This window comes from Octodon degus, unplaced genomic scaffold, assembly GCF_000260255.1.
Source record: "Octodon degus isolate 3935 unplaced genomic scaffold, OctDeg1.0 scaffold00021, whole genome shotgun sequence".
NCBI lineage: Eukaryota > Metazoa > Chordata > Mammalia > Rodentia > Octodontidae > Octodon > Octodon degus.
This window is the reverse complement of record NW_004524597.1, coordinates 18,654,000-18,671,984: the sequence shown is the minus strand read 5'-3', so window position 1 is coordinate 18,671,984 and position 17,985 is coordinate 18,654,000. Positions and strand designations below refer to the sequence as shown.

The 17,985-nt window shown below is 40.4% G+C and overlaps 1 protein-coding gene across 1 annotated transcript in view; it reads right to left on the bottom strand.

Annotated features, from left to right (window-relative positions):
- Positions 1-17,984, bottom strand: part of Kremen1 (kringle containing transmembrane protein 1) — a gene marked incomplete at its 5' end in the record, with an annotated part of 75,537 nt that extends 57,553 nt beyond the window's left edge. Inside the window, one exon of the mRNA XM_004628173.2 lies at positions 17,918-17,984. Coding sequence (XP_004628230.1) covers positions 17,918-17,984 — 67 coding nt within the window. The remainder of the gene's footprint in view (positions 1-17,917) is intronic.
- Between the last annotated feature and the right edge of the window lies 1 nt (position 17,985).

Sequence of the window (17,985 nt, the reverse complement as noted above, 5' to 3'; positions counted from 1 at the left end):
GAGGAAAAGAAAGTGGGGGGGAGGGAGGGAGAGAGAGAGAGAGAGAAGAGAATGAATATGAATGTATGTAGTAGGTATGACATCAGAGTCCTACCCCAAATCCAAAGTTTGGTTACTTTTCTTTCCTTGCTGAAACAAAATTAAGAAAGGAAAGGTTTATTTTAGCTCAGTTTATGGAGGTTTCAGTCCATTATCAGCTGGCTCCAAGGCAGGGTGGCACAGCACAGGGGCAACAGTTCAAGGCAGTAGAAGACAGCAAAAGCAACAAGAGCAAAAGGGGGGGGGAAGCAAGCCTCTTTTCCTCCCTTATATTGTATGCAGGCTATTCACCCATGCCATCTCTATGCCCTCTTCTTTCACAAACTCAGGAGTTTATAAAGTAGGACTCTGGCCCCGTGCTGAATTAAGCATCTAAACTTTTCAAATTGACATAATTTTTATCTACCACTGCAGCTAGAAACTCAAGCTGAGTAGGATCTGGGAACCTGTATTTATAAAAAGTTGCCCAGGTGATTCTGTTTTATTACTGGGTTTGGAAGTCTTTAGACTAGATGTCTGTTTTACATTTGGTGGGGTTAGGGAGCAAACACAGACCCCTGTGAATGGTAGACAAGAGCTCTATCACTGAGCCATATCCCTAGCCCTAGACTAGACAATCCTAAGAACATCAAATAAACCTGTACCAATTGCTAGAATTTTAACTGTTATGTGTCAATGATTCTTATACATCAAAACATCAGGTTGCATGCTTTAATTATAATACAATAAAAATGAATTTTTCAAGAAAATGGAAAGGAGTGACCCAGGAGCCAGAAATGCAAGCCAACCAATGCATGGCCTTGGCAATACAGAGCAACACGTTCCCAGAGGCTCAGATGACTTGATTTGTAATACAAAAGAATGTGGCAGCCATCCACACATGTGCCAGTCTCATGAATGGGGATGAAATGTCATCTGAGAGCAGGAATGGGAAAAAGCAGACTTGTTTGTTTGAGTCTGTTCCTCAGACCTAATCTTATTCTCAGTCTCCCTAGGGAAACTGAGGCAGTGTACTAGATTTTTATGTTTACTTACCAAACTTGCCAGTACATATCAATTGTGAAGAAAACAAATATTGTGATGGTAGGCCTATGATATACGTGCCTCAGAGAGCACACACAGCCTTCTAGACAATGAGGTCATGAATTGTATGCGTTGTTTTTTTCTAAACTAAAACCTCAGTACTCAGGTTTAATTGCAGTGTTGGCACTTTGCAATAAGTGAGTTTTGGGTTGTAATTTGAGCACTGAGTCTCTAAAAGGTTTGCCAGCACTGAGTTACAATATTCTGGATTAAAGTTATCTGGGCATCCTGAATGCATCAGAACACTAGAGTGTGTACTAGGTAATGAGGACCCCTTCTCTCTTGTTTTCTACTGCTGTGAAACTGACATAAGCTCTAAATAAGTATGAGATGGCTTCAACCATAAGGAAAAAAGAGAAAAAAAAATCACTTGGCCCCTTGTATAATCATGTATTCAGTGAAAGAGAATAAGTAAAAGATATAAACCTAAAGTGTAGCTCATTATTCTCTAATTCATCAAATATGTAGTACTTTGCATGGGCCTGACTCTTCACAGCACTGGAACCACAGTGATAAACACCCTGTATAGTATTCATGGAGCTCACAAGCGAATAGGGGAGATGCATTATTACTAAAGCAATCAAGATTAATGTCAGACAGTGCTAAGTGCTATAAGAAAGAACAGGATAGGTATCCAAGCAAAGATATAGAGGAAGGGATGCAGCAAACTCTGTTTTTTTTTTTTTTAAAAAGCCGAGAAGTGTTACTGGAGAAGGACACAGCAAGGACAAGTGCTTGGCAGGTTTGGGGAACTATAAAATTGTTCCTCTTACCTGATTGGAAGGGGTTAATAAGTAAGGAGGGGAAGGCCAGGACAGGAAGGGTCTTCAAGGAAGGTCAGGACAGGAAGGGTCTTCAGGATTATATAAACAGGATTTTGGCTTTTGCTCTAACTATGAAGGGAAGCCACTTGCAAGGTCTTTTAGTTTTGCTTTGTTCTCCTTCCCTCCCTCCTCTCAGGGCCTCATGCATGGTAGATGAGTGCTCTGCCACTGACCTATACTCCCAGCCCTCTGGAAGGTTCTGAGCAGAAAAACTGCATGATGTGACTTATGTTAGGGTGTTCTGTGTGGGAGGGGAGGGAGGTGCTGGTGAGGTCTTGTTCATTTTTTTTCTTTCTTTTTAGATTTATTTATTTGGTACAGGGTCTCACTAGCAGCTTGGACTCATAGTGATCTTCCTATCTCTGCCTCCCAAGCACTAGGATTACAGGTGTATACCATCACACCCAGTTTCAGGGGTCAGTATGGCACACCCAGGGTTCCAGAGCTGGCAGGGGATGTGGTTCTGGGATCGAATCCAGATTCTTGTGCTTACCAGGCAGGCACTTAGACTACCAAGCTATCTCCCAGGCCCTGGTGAGTTTTTTGTTTAATTGCTTTGGTGGTACTGAGGATTGCACTGAGGTATATCTTCAGCCCTTTTTAAAATGTTTTACATAGGTAACAGTCTAGCTTTTGGGAAAAGGAACTACAGAGACAAAACTTAGGCCAGGGAGACCAGTTGCTAGAGGGTTACCAAAGAAAGGCAGCTAGAAGAAATGCTGGCTCGGGTGCCAAAATACCCTATGTCTTATTTTGCTGTCATTTTGAATTTTTGAGACTATGTAGTCCAGGCTAGCCTTGAACTCACAGACTGAATTCAAATTCATGATCCTCCTGCTCAGCCTACTGATTGCTAGAATTACTGGCACATATCACTACACCTGGCTTACAGTATTTTTCTTAGTGATAGGCACTGAACACAGCCTCATCCATGCCCACATCACTTTGTAAGAAACAATGGTAAACAGACAAAACCCCATTCCTTGTAAATTTGTAGTATAATAAGTATAAAAAAAGTAAAAGATGTCTAGATTATAAAACAATTTGAAAGTACAACAAGGTGTTCTTTTAAAATAATTAAAACTTCTGGGCCAGCCTGATAGCTCAGTGGACAAAAGCGCCTGCTTAGGCAGAGCACAGCAGCCAGGGTTTGACCTCCGGTGTGCTGGGCTGGCCCACCCCTGGGGCAATTGAGACTGGGCATGGTGGCGCGCTCCTATAATCCCAGCACTTGGGAGGCTGAAAACAGGAGAATCACTGAGTCCGATCTATGTAGTGAAACCCTGTAGACCCTGTCCTAAATACAGAAAAAAAAAAAAAAATTAAAACATGACATGTATGAAATAGCAGTAGGAAAACAGCGATTAATCTTAAAAACATTACTTAATAAAATTTAATAAAGTTGAAGAATGCAGTATACATGAAGCTCTATAACTAGGTTATTCCTAATTGCAATGTTAGAGAGTTTGGATTTTAAATGTCTTCCAGTCAGGCATGGTAGGTAGTAACACATCTGTAATCTAAATGTCTGGGAGACTGAGGCAGGATGATCATAAGTGTGAGCTCAACCTGGGCAACTTCACATCTTAATGAGACACTACCTCAAAATAAAAATAAATTGGGGATATAGCTCAGTGTGAAAGTCCTAGGTTCAATCCCCAGTACTTAAAAAAAAAAAAAGGCTTAAACTGGGAACAGTGATGCACACCTATAATCCCAACACTTGGAAAACTGAGGCAGAAAGGTAGCCATGGGCTACATAGTGAGTTCAAGGCGAATCTGAAATATATAAAAAAAAACCCTGTTTCAAACAAAACAGAACACAAAAGTATCTCCAAAAGGCTGGTCTCTAGTTCATTACTGGGAGGTGGAAGAAGCTGTAAGTGGTGCCTAGTGAGATGTCCTAGGTCATTTGGGGTGTGCCTTGAAATGGGACAGTGGGACCCCTTGCTCTTCCTTTCTTTTACTTCCTGGCCAAAAGGTAAGCAGTTTTATTACAAAACATACTCTAGCCATGATGTACTGCCTTACCATAGGTCCAAAAGCAATAGAGCCAACCAACTAGAAACTAAAACCTCCAAACTGAGAACTGGAATAAATCTTTTCTCTTATAAGTTAATTATCACAGTCATTTATTACAGTAATGGAACATTGACTAGCACACTATTTGTTCAAAACTACTATCCTAGTGTAATGTATACCTGAAGCTGAGACAGGAAGATCATAAAATTTGAGCCCCGGCTACACAGTGAAATCCTGTAAAGAAATAAAAGAAAAGAAGGGAGGGAAGGAAGGGGAAAAAAGAAGGAAAAAAAAAGTATTTTTCTATATTAAATTTAAAAAATTTTCAATTTTTTTAATTTTACGGTTTTCTGGTAAAATTACACGTTGGATCTCTGCACAGAATTCTTGTGACAGTCTCTCTCTCCCTGGTGTTTTGGGGTTTTTTTTCCCCACCAAGTCTCTGTTCTATGTGAAACAACTTAGCATCTCTGTTGATCCTATGTTGGAAGAAATCTGGCTGGCTTAACCTGGTTTGGAATTAACATGAGGCAATACACATTAAATTCACTTCCAGCATCTTAAAGTAAGAAGCAGAAAACACTTTCCAATGACAATATCTTCTGCCTTTTTTAAATGTCTATGAAATTTGGTAGGTGGGTAGTTTGTGGTGAAAAAGTTCTTCTTACTACTCAGAGGGCAGTATAACAATGTTGTTAAGTGTACATACAGCACACTTGCTACTTTGTTGGGTTTCAACTATAGATTGGTGCCCTGTGGGTACATTTTCCAAGCCCATGTTCTGGAGCAAGCTACCTTTAGCCTTTAAACAATTCAGAGCACTACAGGATGATTGGTTACACACAACATTATGGTAAAAGAGTATGTGATCCTGGTAAGACAGTGATGACAAACCTTCTCCACCCAACATCATGAGACTACAACACAATATTCTTTCACTTTTCATACTGATTTCTGTGATAACTTGGAAAGAGGTTATCAGATCTACAATGGGGAGAATACAGTTAGGACCTTTACACTTAGTAAATACTGGAATAAGAGGAAACGAAACCAGGTAAGTGGCTGACATTCTATGGTTTGAGTAAACCACCCAAACACTGGGACCCTTGGTTTTTTCCCCCTCAGCTTATTTACCTATGAAATGAAGAGATTTGACCCAGATGATCTTAATGTCCTTTTACAGTCTAAACCAAAAATATTCAATACTCTAATAAAACTCTAATACTCAAAGCTGGGGAGATGGTTCAATGGAATAAGTGCTTCCCTGACAAGCACAAGGGCTTGAGTTCAATCCCTGGTTCTGCTAAAAACAAAAAACAAAAAACCCTCTAATACTCAAAATACTGTTCTAAGACATTTCAAGATCTAACAAAATTAAACTAAGATTCAAAAGTCTCAGATGATGTAACTGATAAGTAAAAAGCCATCATACACAGCTAAGAAACTACATATTAAATAAAACAACAAATTGCAAAAAGGAAAGAGGGTAAAACTAAAGGATAATAAGGCCAAATGTGGTGCCACATGCCTGTAATTCCAGCACTCCAGAGGTTGAAGAAGATCACTGAGAGCTCAAGACCAGCCTGCACCACAAAGCTAGACCTTTCCTCAAAAAAAAAAAAAAAAAAAGAAAAAGAAAAAAGAAAGAAAGAAAGAAAAGACACACCTTCTAAATGTGCCTTACTTAGGTTCTTATTGAACTATAAAGAGATAACCAAGAACATTTGAATCCTGATAGATACTTGATGACATTAAGGAATTATTAATTTTGGGGTATATTATGAGACTACTAAAGTTTTTTTTTTTTTTTTTTTTTTGGTGGAACAGGGGATTGAACTCAGGCCCTTGCACTTGCCAGGGAAGCACTTATTCCACTGAGCCATCTCCCCAGCCCCGACTACTGAAGTTTTTAAAAGAATAATTATCATTTAGAGAAATATACTCAGATATTTACAGATGCAATGATATGCGAGATTTTTATTTTTATTTATTTATTTATTTACGGAATTGGGGATTGAACTCAGGCCCTTATGCTTGCCAGGGAAGCACTTATTCTACTGAGCCATCTCCCTGGCCCCTGGAGATCTGTTACAAAATAACATAGACATATTACAATGATACATGCATATTCCTCATTATAACAGCACAATTTATAATAGTAAAATCTTGGGTATAGCCTATATGTCCATCAACAAATGGATAAAGAAAATCTGATATTTATACATAATGGAGGACTAGCTGGACAACAAGAAAGACAAATTTGAATCATCTGTAGGAAAATGAGTGACCCTTAAGACCATATGTCAAGTAAAATACAAACCTAAATATTGCAGGGCTGGGGAGTTAGCGCAGTAGAATAAGCGTTTGCCTGGCAAGTGCAAGGGCCTGAGTTCAACCCCTGGTTCCACAAAAAGTTCAACAAAAAAAAAAAAAAAAACAACCACTTAAATATTGCATAATTTCTCTTATATAAGAAATTCAAATTATAAAGAGCAAAATAAATGATAAATAATAGGAAACAGGCAGACAGATTTTTTTTCAAAAGTGAAGGAGACAAAGATGTAGGGAGGGGTAGGGGAAAGAAGGGAAGAGAGATGAAAAAGGAATCATGAATGTGCCGTTGTACACATTAACAAACCCCCACAAGGAATGTAAACATTATACATGCAAATGTGTATTAAAAACAATTAATCAATTAATTAATTTAAAAAATAACGTGGTGAAGAGGAACAAAGAGGTTTGGCCATTGTTGATAACCTGGAAGTTGAGAAATGGATACATATGACTTCCTTTGTCTCCTATTCTTTTTTCTTCTTTACTTTTTTTTTTTAAATGTATTTAGGACAGGGTCTACAGGGTCTCACTATGTAGATCAGACTCCTAGTGATCCTCCTGTTTTCAGCCTCCCAAACGCTGGGATTACAGGTGCGTGCCACCACACCCAGTCTCAATCACCATCTCAGCACACCCTGGGGGTGAGGCTGGCAAGGCATGCCAGGATCAAACCTGAGCCGCTGTGCTATGCCTAAGCAGGCACTTTAGTCCTCTGAGCTATCTGGCTGGCCCTTAGTCTCCTATTCTTATGTATTCCAAATTTCCCATAGTTTAAAAAAAAATTAAACATCTTGAAATAGTATATTAGCATGTTGATTTGCAATTGATCTACCCTAGCTTCTTTTCAAGAATCATATACTCAATCAGCAATAAATCTAGTCAACTAAAACCAAGATAGACAGTCATGTATTGTGCTCCTGGATTATGTATTAACTATGCAAAATGGCCATAGAACAAGTTGTACTTCTGCCCAAAGTAGAATTACCAAATAAATACTGCAATTTTTAAATATCAGTAGGTTTTCCATTAAAATATCTTTTAGATCTTCCTTTTCATTTAATGAGACAATGTCTTTAAAAACATTAACAGGGCTTGGGGGGGTAATTCAATGGTAAAGCATGTGCTTAAGATGTATGAAGTCCTGGTATCAAACCCCCCCACACACACGCACACACACAAAGACAAAGGCATACAACCACAAAAACAGAACAAGATATGCTCCTCAAAGTAATTTTAACTAAATTACTTTTTTTTTTATTTTTTATTTGTGTGTGTGTGTGTGTGTGTGTGTGTGTGTGGCCAGCTCAGCCCAACAGGGGGCGGGGCTGGCTGGCATGTGGTGCTGGGGGATTGAACTGTGGTCCCTGTGCTTTGCTAAGCTTGTTCTAAGTAGGTGTTTTAGACCACTGAGCCATCTCACCAGCCCCTTAACTAAATTACTTTTGGAAACGTTCAAATCTATTTGACTCTCCAATTTATTTATGTTTATTAACAGAGAAAATACTGAATTATTTAAAATACTATTTCAAAATAAAACGTAAACCTATGATAAGCATTGGACTAGAAGTTTAAATTTGTAAGATCCCTAAAGACACTTCAATGAGGGAGCCTTATTGTTAAATAAAAAGGCAAAATAACAACTGTTGAGGCAAAGATGGTCCAGAATACAAGGGCTTGGGTGCTACTCTGTTCCCATCTGGCTCTCATCTGAAGCTCCCCTCCTACCCAAACAGGGCCCACTGGAAAACATGTCATGGTTGTCACTGTAAAGTACATGTGTTTTGCCAGGAATAGACACCATGAATATGCAGTAGTGCTTGAGGAATTTCATTTTTCCATGTAAGATATTGTAAACACAAACAATCAGTGAATGAAAGCCCAAAAGAGGATTCTTTTGTTTTTATTTTTTTCTCTTATGGTGCTTGAAAGTTGAACCAAGGGCCTCACAAAAGCATATTTTCTACAACTGAGCACGCCCCTAACCCCCATAGTTCTTGAGAGGAAAAAAAAAGACCACTAACCTGTCACCATCTAACTCTGTAACATATACAGGGATTAAGCCAAGCCTCCTAGACATTATGAAGTCAGAAGAGAAAAGCAAAACTTAAAGAAAACCATTTCATTAATTAAGCAAAATACTTGGATGGATTTTACTGCCAGTACCAATCAAACATATTCTATCATACTTGGATGGTAAACCATTTATCTATCAATATAATACACAAATACAAATGGATCTACTTCAGATATTTATAAAAGCCATCTCAATCTTGAAATAGAATTTCATACTAGAAAGCTTTTGCTTATGGAAAGCATAAACTATTTAAAGTGTCAAATCCAGCTTTCTGACAGATAGACAAATAAACACCTCAGTTCATTAAAAGTCAGCTCTAAAAAACCAAAAAGATAAAAGGTGAACTATTCAATGCTAGGTCTAGAATGGATATTATCATACTCCTACAGGAATGTGGAGATCTAACACAAGTGACATGGTACCTGTCACAGATCTTACAGGTTTGATCATCTTAAACTGTAATTGCTCAAAAAGCACGTAGCCTTGCTTCCAACAGCCTATGTTTCTTAATAATCTTATCCCCTTCTCCCCTACTCCCCACCCACCCCGAGTGCTGGCAATCAAACTCAGAGTCCCATGCATGCTTCACAAGCATTCGTATTGCTGCACTACATTTCCAGATTCCCAGCCCCTCACCCACTCAGCTGTTCCTTCTTTTGTGTGTATGGTGCTGCGGACTGAACTTGGGGCCTTGCACATGCTAAGCACATGCTCTACCCTCAACCCTAAGGATCTTACCTTTATATCTCAGCAAGGTCAGACCACACAGAGGGTGCTGGTCAATGTTTGTAGAATGTGGGAGTAGGTAACGGGGAGTAGAGGTTAAGGGGAATCTGTTACAGACACATTCCAAGTGCCCAAGTTTTCTTACCAATTTATACTTTTATGTCAGCCTCCTGACCTAAATCTTTAATGAGAAGTTTCAAGAAATTTTATGTAACTCAAGTATTTAAAAGTCAAATACATGGCAAGCTCAAGGGCCTGAGTTCAATCCCCGGTTTCGGGATAAAATAAAAAAATGAAAGTCAAATACTTGTTATTTAAACTAGAGGACTCTGCTATTCAAAGGAAATCAGTGGTGAAGTCACATATAATAGATAAATTATACCCTATTTTTAATGAATATACCTTTTTTATTTTCTGAATTCACAGTAAGAAATGGCTGGTTCAAATCCACACCTTGCCTGTCACTTGAATATTCCTATTTCATACTACATAAGGATCTCAGACTAAAATGAAGTAATAAACTTCATATATAATTCAGCTTGTGGACAAATTTTTTTTTTTTTTAATGTACTTGGTACAAGGTCTCACTATACTGCTCAGACTCATAGTGATCCTCCTGTTTTCAGCCTCCCCTATGCTGGGATTGCAGGTGGGTGCCACCATACCTGGACTCTGTGGCCAGTTCAGTGTGCCCGGGAAGGGCGGGGCCAGCGTGACATGTGGAGCCAGGGATCAAATGTGGGCAATTTTTATCAGTACTGCCTGTGACCTACTTTTAATGTGTGATGACAAGAAATTTCTCCAATATGGAGTCCTGAAGAGTAGGCCATGGTCCATGGAAGCCAGGCTCTGGGCTTTTCAGCTTTTCTTAGCTGATATGGGATGGGCAAGCAAAACGAGCGTTCTTCAGCGGGCAGAGCTCATTGATAGGTAGGTAACATTTCTCTAGAGTACATCTTCAAAGTAAACTCTGAAGCAAGAAAGTTGTAGGCTTCTGTAATCTGTCACAGGGATGAGTTCTGGTTAGTAGACATATAAGTAACTGTTAATTGGTTCTAACATAAAAATACAATCAAGATACGGATTTTAGATCTTCTGGCCAAGAAGTCAGTTTAGGGTAGAAGGAAGGACTCATTTTAGCATTGGTTTTTGAACAGGCCGGAACTAGCAGTGCTGTCACCTCTAGCCCTTTGGAGTAACAAGAATAAGGCAGTGGACAACAGAATAATTTTGATTATCCAAGGTTTAAAGTCTCACATAGTACTTCATGAATCTTGGTTTGCCAAATTTAGCAAAAAAAAGTATCATATGTTCAGCTGAATTTGAGTTTCAGGTAAATACTCAATAATTTTTTTCTCCGTAACCCTAACTTGACTACTGAATAATTTTAAGTACTTTATTTCCAAATACTACATGAGACAGACTTATACTAAAAAATTATTGGTATTTATCTGCAATTCAAATTTAAGTAGCCAGCCTATATTTAATTTGGCAATCTGACTCTCTAGAGAGACTAGAAAGACATAGTGAATCACAAACCTTATTCCACTTAGGTTTCTTAAACACTGTTTACATAAATGCTAAAGGAGCTCAGATGTACATACTGAAAAATTTACTCTCATAAGAGTGACAAAAGATGTTGATCAGAGTTGCCTGTTCCTAGACCATAATAAAAGGAAAAAAAAAAAACAAACAAAAAACAATTAGGACAGCATTTCTCAGCCTCAGCACTGCTGACATTTTAGGATGGGTTATGGAGGGTGGTTGACCTGTGCATTCTAGATGTTTAGCAGGATCCGTAGCTTTTGCTTGCTAAACAGCTGATAGCACCCTCTCAGCTGTAGCAGTCAAAATTGCCTCTGTGTATTGCTAAATTCCCCCTGGGATAAAACCTGCTTCTGTTGAAATCACTAGGTTAGAAGAAATGGTCAAACAGAAAGTGTCACATCCATTAACCAGTGGTCATACAACAAAAGATTGTTCTCAGGAGAGAAAAATCTCAGCTCCACCCAGGCTCCTTCAAAGCCATAATAGGGAGGGGCAGGCCTAATCATTTCAGCTAAGAGCATCAGATAAACCCTTCATGTGCCAGAAACTCTGAGCAGGAATCTTTGGATACCCAAGCCAATGAAGTTCTGCGTGGGCATGCACACATCACAGCAAGAAGGGCAGCCTATCCAGCCTTTGAAGATGTTCCTCTTAAAGTTATCCTCTCCAACCAAACTTTTTTCAAATCTCTTCCTGCCATTTGAAAATTGAGTGATTCTCAGCTGAAAAGGCCTGTATATACGAGGTGCAGATGGCAGCAGTTAGAGCCCTCACCAGATGCTGCAGTCTCTAATTTGATTGAAAGGATATAATTAGACAACAGAAACACTTTAATGAAAGAGCAAAACATGGAGGGAGGGAAGGATTGAAGGCCCTTAACTGATGCCAAAACACCCACCAGTAATAGAGGCTTTGGGTCTGGGGAAAGGCAAGGGGAAAACCCCTTAAAAAGACAGTCCCCCATCCTGTTTATTTCCCCGCAGACATAGAAATAGGGATTTTATTATTGTAGATTTCCACTGTATTTTATGTGGGAACAATCTGATTAGAACCAGAAGAGTCTTCGGAAGAACATCAAAGAAAAACAAATATGGCTTCTGTGGTCATTATTAAAAATATTTTTACCAGCCCAATAATCTTCTTTGAAGATGAATTTTTATAGATTGAACAGCAGCAAGTAATTTACATACTGTAATGGGATTGGTTAACAATTTCTGCTATGCTAGAAGAAAACTTCTTGGTCCCCATGTTGTCATCTGACTTTGGGATAAGGAAACTAACTGCACGCCCATTTAATGTATCTGTATTCCAAAAGACATAAACCACACAAGGTCAGTCACATATGTTGATAGCTAACCATTATGAATCATCTTTAAAAGTTGCTATGCTGTTTTTACAATTTCCTAGCTTTAAAACTTCAAGTGTGAGTATACTGTTCTGGTTCTAACCAAGAATCTAACCAAACTGAAAGAAATGCAGCCCTCAAAAGTCTGCAGTTGCTAATGTGGTGTGACACTTGGGTTTGGAAACAGCCACAGCCTCCTCAGCCCACTAAAAGCAAGGCCCCACCCTTGTGGTAAATTGAACAATAAAAGTTTAATGCTTTGGCAACTTGCCAGGAATTAAATCCACCGCACGGGAAAGCAGAAGCTGGGCCCAGCAGAAGATAGCCCCAAGAGGATCCTGTTTTGGAGTAGGAGGGAGAACAACAACTTTTCCTGTGAGGTGGCCTCAACCTAAGATAGCATCCAACTTCACTCCTCTTCAAACTAATACACATCCAGTCTAAGGATGTATATATCTAGAAAGATTTTAGAGCCAGTCCCTGGGAAAAGGAGAAGGCAAGTTTCAGTACAGTGGTTGAGATGTAGGAAGAAACGGACATAACTACAGTGGCCTCTCTGTGTCCCTGTTCAGTCTGAATCCAAACAGTGACTACAAAGCTGAGGTTTGGGGAAGAGGCACTGCCCTCTTCAAAAGAAAACAACGATAAGAGAGGGAGTAAAAAGTGACATTAGACTGCTCCTTGGAGATGAACACTTCCTGGAGTCTCAAGGTCACACTAAATGGAAAGAATGTCAATCATCTTTCTCACCCCTATGACACTGTACAAGGAGCCAGCAAAGACTAACCTCCAAGTGGTGTTCAGGGGCTCAAAGAAATCTCATCTCAGAATTTATGTAGGTATTTTTCTAAGGACATCTTCAAGTTCTGCTAGGTTGTCCTATTTGGGAGGCAAACCTTCAGACAAAAGTTACAGATTCAAGCTTCTGGCCTCTCTTGAATGTTTTGCATTAAGTGTTCCACATTACAAACACAATTGAGTTGGTATGTTTATTTCATTTTGTTTTTCAAAAATGTTTTAATTAAAACAAAATAATCAGCCATACTAAGCACACTGTTATTCTGCAAGATCACTTTATATATGACAATAAAAATTAACCAGAGCAATAAAAATTAACTGCCTAGGAAAGTGACAAGTTTGTTTTCTGTCTTTCTTTTTTCCTTCTGGTTGTTTTTCTAGGTCTCAGGGCTGGTGCCACCTGCTGCCTGGGCTTTCCTCTGAGAAACAGATCTCATAACCGTTTGTTCCAAGCAACATCTGCAGGCATAGTTGAACAATCACACTATAGGCTAGTTCCAAGGCAAGCACTGTTATCCTTATGTTATGCACTGAACCACACTGAATTTCTCTTTAAATCCGTTTCAAATGTCTAATTAAAGATTCAAGTGTATGTTCATGAACTTTCCTTCACCAGTATTATTTTTAAAAATCACGGTTAAGTTTTAAAATTATTGAAAAATTTTCATATATATGTCTTTTTTTTTTCGTAAGATGGGGACTCATTACATTGTGCAGACTGGACTTGAATTCCTTGGCTCAAGTGGCCCTCCTGCCTTAGCTTCCCAAGTGGCTGGAGCTACAGATGTGCACCACTGTGCCAGACTCCTGTATGTATCTTTGCTTTTACGTTGTTTTCTCTATTGCTGTGGATCTTCCATGTGTATCTTAAAGGTAATTAATAATAAATGGTAAAAGTTTCCTCCAATCACTAAAAGCCTCCTTGTCACTTTTTTCAGACCTGTGAACAGTAAAAAAAACATTCAAACACATGGCCCTAGAGCAGGACTTGGTAAAGTACAGCCTGAGGGCCAAACCTGGCCCATTTTTGGTATGGCCACAAGCAAGACTGGGTTTTAAATTTGAAAATTTCAAAGGATAATATGACACATAAAAATTATATGAAATTTAAAACTGTCCATAAAGTTTTATTGGAACACAGTCATGCCTCTGCTCATTTATATTTTGTCTATGGCTGCCTTTGCCCTACAAAGTCAGAGTTGGCTGAGGCAAGAGAATCACTGCATGTTCAAGGCCAGCCTGAACTACATAGAAAGACTCTGTCTCAAAAACAAAGCAAAACAAAAAACTCCCTGATCTGGATACTGTGAAGCAATCTATTTTATCATAATAATTTATTACTTATAGTATAACTGTACTAAACCACAAGTACTGTCAGTAATATCTATACCCAGTGCACCAACTTGCTCTTGATTAGCAGTAGCCTAAATGTAGCAATTCTTTCTTACTTTAAGACAATGACCTGGCAAGGGCAAGGTCCTGAGTTCAAACCCCAGTACAAAAAAAAAAAAAAAAAAAAAAAAAAACAACAAACAAACAAAAAACATCTCATTAATTTAAGGGCTGGGGAAATAGCTCAGTGGAATAAGTGCTTGTCTGGCAAGTGCAGGGTCCTGAGTTCAATCCCCAGTACTGCAAAAAAAAAAAAGAAAGAAAAACAAAAAGAAAGACAGTGAGCCTTTTAGTGCTTTCAGTGGTAACAAACAGCCTGCCACAGCATATGTGTTCGTAGGTTCAACATCACTGATTTAAGATGTACAAAGGGGGTCACTGCTTATCTGAAACATTTAATTTATTTCTCTAGAGGTCAAAACAAATTTTCATAGAATTATTAAAGTTCTTTGATGTCAAGTCAAAATAGTGCTTCATCTTGAGCATGCAAATAACTGATATGAATGTTGGTCTGTTTTACACCTTTAACTCCCCAGTATTAGCACTATGAAGCCCCCAAAAGAGGCAAGACTATAGACAGAATGATTCGTCTGATGTTAACTAATCTCTTCAGTGTTATGGCAAGATATACTACTTGCTAATGAAACAAGTTCCTGATGAAGTGTTAAGGAAGAACAAACATCAACTTACATATTTATAAAAGGTAACTGTAACCTGAATGGATAAGCTCTGTTGATGCACACCTAGCAGACACAAGCCCTGTAACACTCCCAAGGGAGCTGTTTGCCTGAGCAATTTGCCTTAAACAGAGAACTCAAGTAACCCAAGTCCACTGAGCCTTCGCTGCCCTTCACTAAAGGTCAGTAAATCCCACAGGAGAACCCACTACTGAGAGGCCATTAGCCCCATGGCTCCCCTGCCTTTCCTCCTCAGAGGGCAGTCTAGATTCCCCCTTCAATCTCTATCCTCCTTTTTTTTTTATTTTTTAAAACATTTATTCATTTTGTGTGTGTGTGTGTGTGTGTGTGTGTGGCCAGCTCAGCCCACCTGGGGGCGGGGGCGGGCTGGCTGGCATGTGGTGCTGGGGGATCGAACCGCGGTCCCTGTGCTTTGCCAAGCTTGTTCTGAGTAGATGCTTTAGACCACTGAGCCATCTCTCCAGCCCCTCTATCCTCCTTCTTATCAGTTGTAAAGGAAGGAAGAGAATGGAGTGAAGTGGGATCATTCACGGTTGCCTATACATTGTAATTAGAAGTAGCATTGATGGGGAATGAGCTGTTTCTATAAAGTCAGCATTCAAAAATGCAAACCACCAGTAATTTAAATATTACAAAATTGTGCAGAATATAAGTATTGGAATAATTTTTTCCATCCACAAAATTTTAGAGAAAATTATAGTATTACAAAATATGAAATGGCAGGCTTGGCATTATCTTCAGCATAAAACGTGTTTTTTATTGGAAAGGACTTTTAAAAACTAGTGGATACGCTCTTTACAGGATGTGATGCTGAAGAACATGTGGTATATCTCTAAAACTGCTTCTGTAACTACAGAGGAAAGATCTCAGAAGCACTAATGAATCAGAATGGTTAGAAACCAAATGAAGATGGTTAGAAACTAGTGAAGCTCTGAATTAAGAACTTGGGCTACATATCACAATGGTTATTGCCCTGACCCCCCCCCCAAGATTCACACTAAGATTTATTTAGTGTTTAAATTACATAAAAGCTGCTTGCTACATTTTTTTTTTTTTTTTTTTTTGGTTAATTGCTTGCTACATTTGACCTAGCAAAGCAAAGGTGAATGGAGAGATGCCACTTTCCAACAAACATAAGCACAGACTTGGCTCACTGAAACAATTTTCAGAGCTATTACTCTGACCTTTCCAGAGGCAGAATCAGTTTATTTCTACCCATACCTCTCTCTCCATAGAGGACATTAAATCCTGAATACACAGATGGCAAAGTGGAGCTAAGAGGTTACTAGGTTACAATTATGTTGACATATCCTGGCTCTCAGAATGTCCCTCTCTCATTCCTCATATAAGACAAACAGTAGAAATGAGCAAATTGTAAAAGTCTCATAGAAGGCAACAATCACTCAGAAACTACTTACTGAGCCTCAGGTTTGCAGTGCTTGGAGACCCTTGTCCTACTGATCTAAACCTAAGCTTTGCCTTTTTCAGGGATTCATCACACAGGAAGCTTACAGCATTCCCAGAGTAAATGAGGTTACTAGCACTTGGTAACTTCAAAACACTTATAAAGTATTATTCAAATATGTTGATTGCCTTCTCTACACGTGTTACCAACAGTATATCATTTAATCTTTCACAACACCCTGCAAGGGAATTAGCATCACCACCTCTCTTTACAGATGAGGAAACTGAGGTTCAAAGTCACACAGGCATAGCCCAAAGTCACACAGCAAAACAGAACACCAAGTCCTGGCATTAACCCAAGTTGGTGTGTAAACGAAGTAACTCTTAGTGTTGTTGTTGTTTGGGCTTTTTTGAGGACTGGGTCTCACTATGTAGTTTACGCTACCCTTGAACTCACTATGTAGCTCAAGCTGGCCTTGATCTTATAGCGATCCTCCTGCGACAACCTCCTGAATGCTGGGATTACAGGCCTGCGACATCATCCCTGGCACAAAACAACCCTTGGGTTTTCTTTCACCAGCAAAAAATCCTGTCTTTCCAACAACGAAGTCCTTAAGTTTGGGTGGAGAACCCAGAGGCTGGTTTTTCTGCTCCAGCAGATCGGTAATGAACTCTTCCCTCCCCTTTCACAAATGTCCCAGGCTTAACACCCAAACAACCTGCAGAGAAAGTTCACTGGGCTAGACAACGCCCTCTTGCCCATTCTTTAACTTAGAAAGGATTCTACTACCAGGAAGATGCGGGAAAGCTAACTAAGCAAAGTACCAGCTCCCATTCCGATCCAGGATCCCACCTCAAAAAGACCTGGCCTTGGCTTTCGGAGCTGGAGCACAAGCCGGGTAACCTGTTTAAACTGTGGTGTTACCCAGGACACGGGACTCAGCATTACACACTCAGACCCTAGGCACTGCACGGAGAAGTTCCCCATCGCCCTTTCCTTTTCTCTCTCTTGCTGCTGGACGGTCACCTGAGTACTGGAGAAGTTCAAAGAGGCCTCAGGGGCGGAAGAGGTAGGGGCCATCCAGGATGGGTACAGCGGTTCGTCCCAGGACCGGGACTTGTCTCTAGCGGGGTCAAGCAAGCAAATCAACTTGGCAGCTGTTAAGGCAGAAGTTAAAGGGTCGCTCAAGCAGGCGCGGCTGGGACTAGCCAGAAGGGCTGGGTGCCCGCTGTTCCGCGGGTAGGCAGGAGGCAAAGGAGCCTCGCAGTGAGGCTCGGCGAAGGCGTCCTGGTCCCGGGCGGTGACACCGAGAAACTTAGGGGCTACAGTGCCTGGAGGCGGGGAACCCTCCCGCCCCGAGGGCTGTTGTTGAGGAACTTGGGGACCAGATCCTGATAGGGTCCGGGACAGAAGTTCAGTCGCCAGCGCTTGGCGAAGGAGTGCCGGGGACACGGGGGCGACAAGAGCGTCCAGGCCGGGGGCCGGGGGCGCAGAGAAGTGCCAGGCCTCCTGGGGCTGGTGGCCACTGGGGGGCTCAGGCCTAGCCGAGGGGCTCGGCGAACACGTCCCGGGGTACAGGCAGGAGGGAGGGGCCCCCGGGCGGGCTCCGCTCTGGGTTCGCTCACTCACCGGGTCCGGGGCCGAGGCCGGGGCCGGGCGCGGGCCGGGCCGCCAGCGTGAGCGCCGCGGCGGAGAGC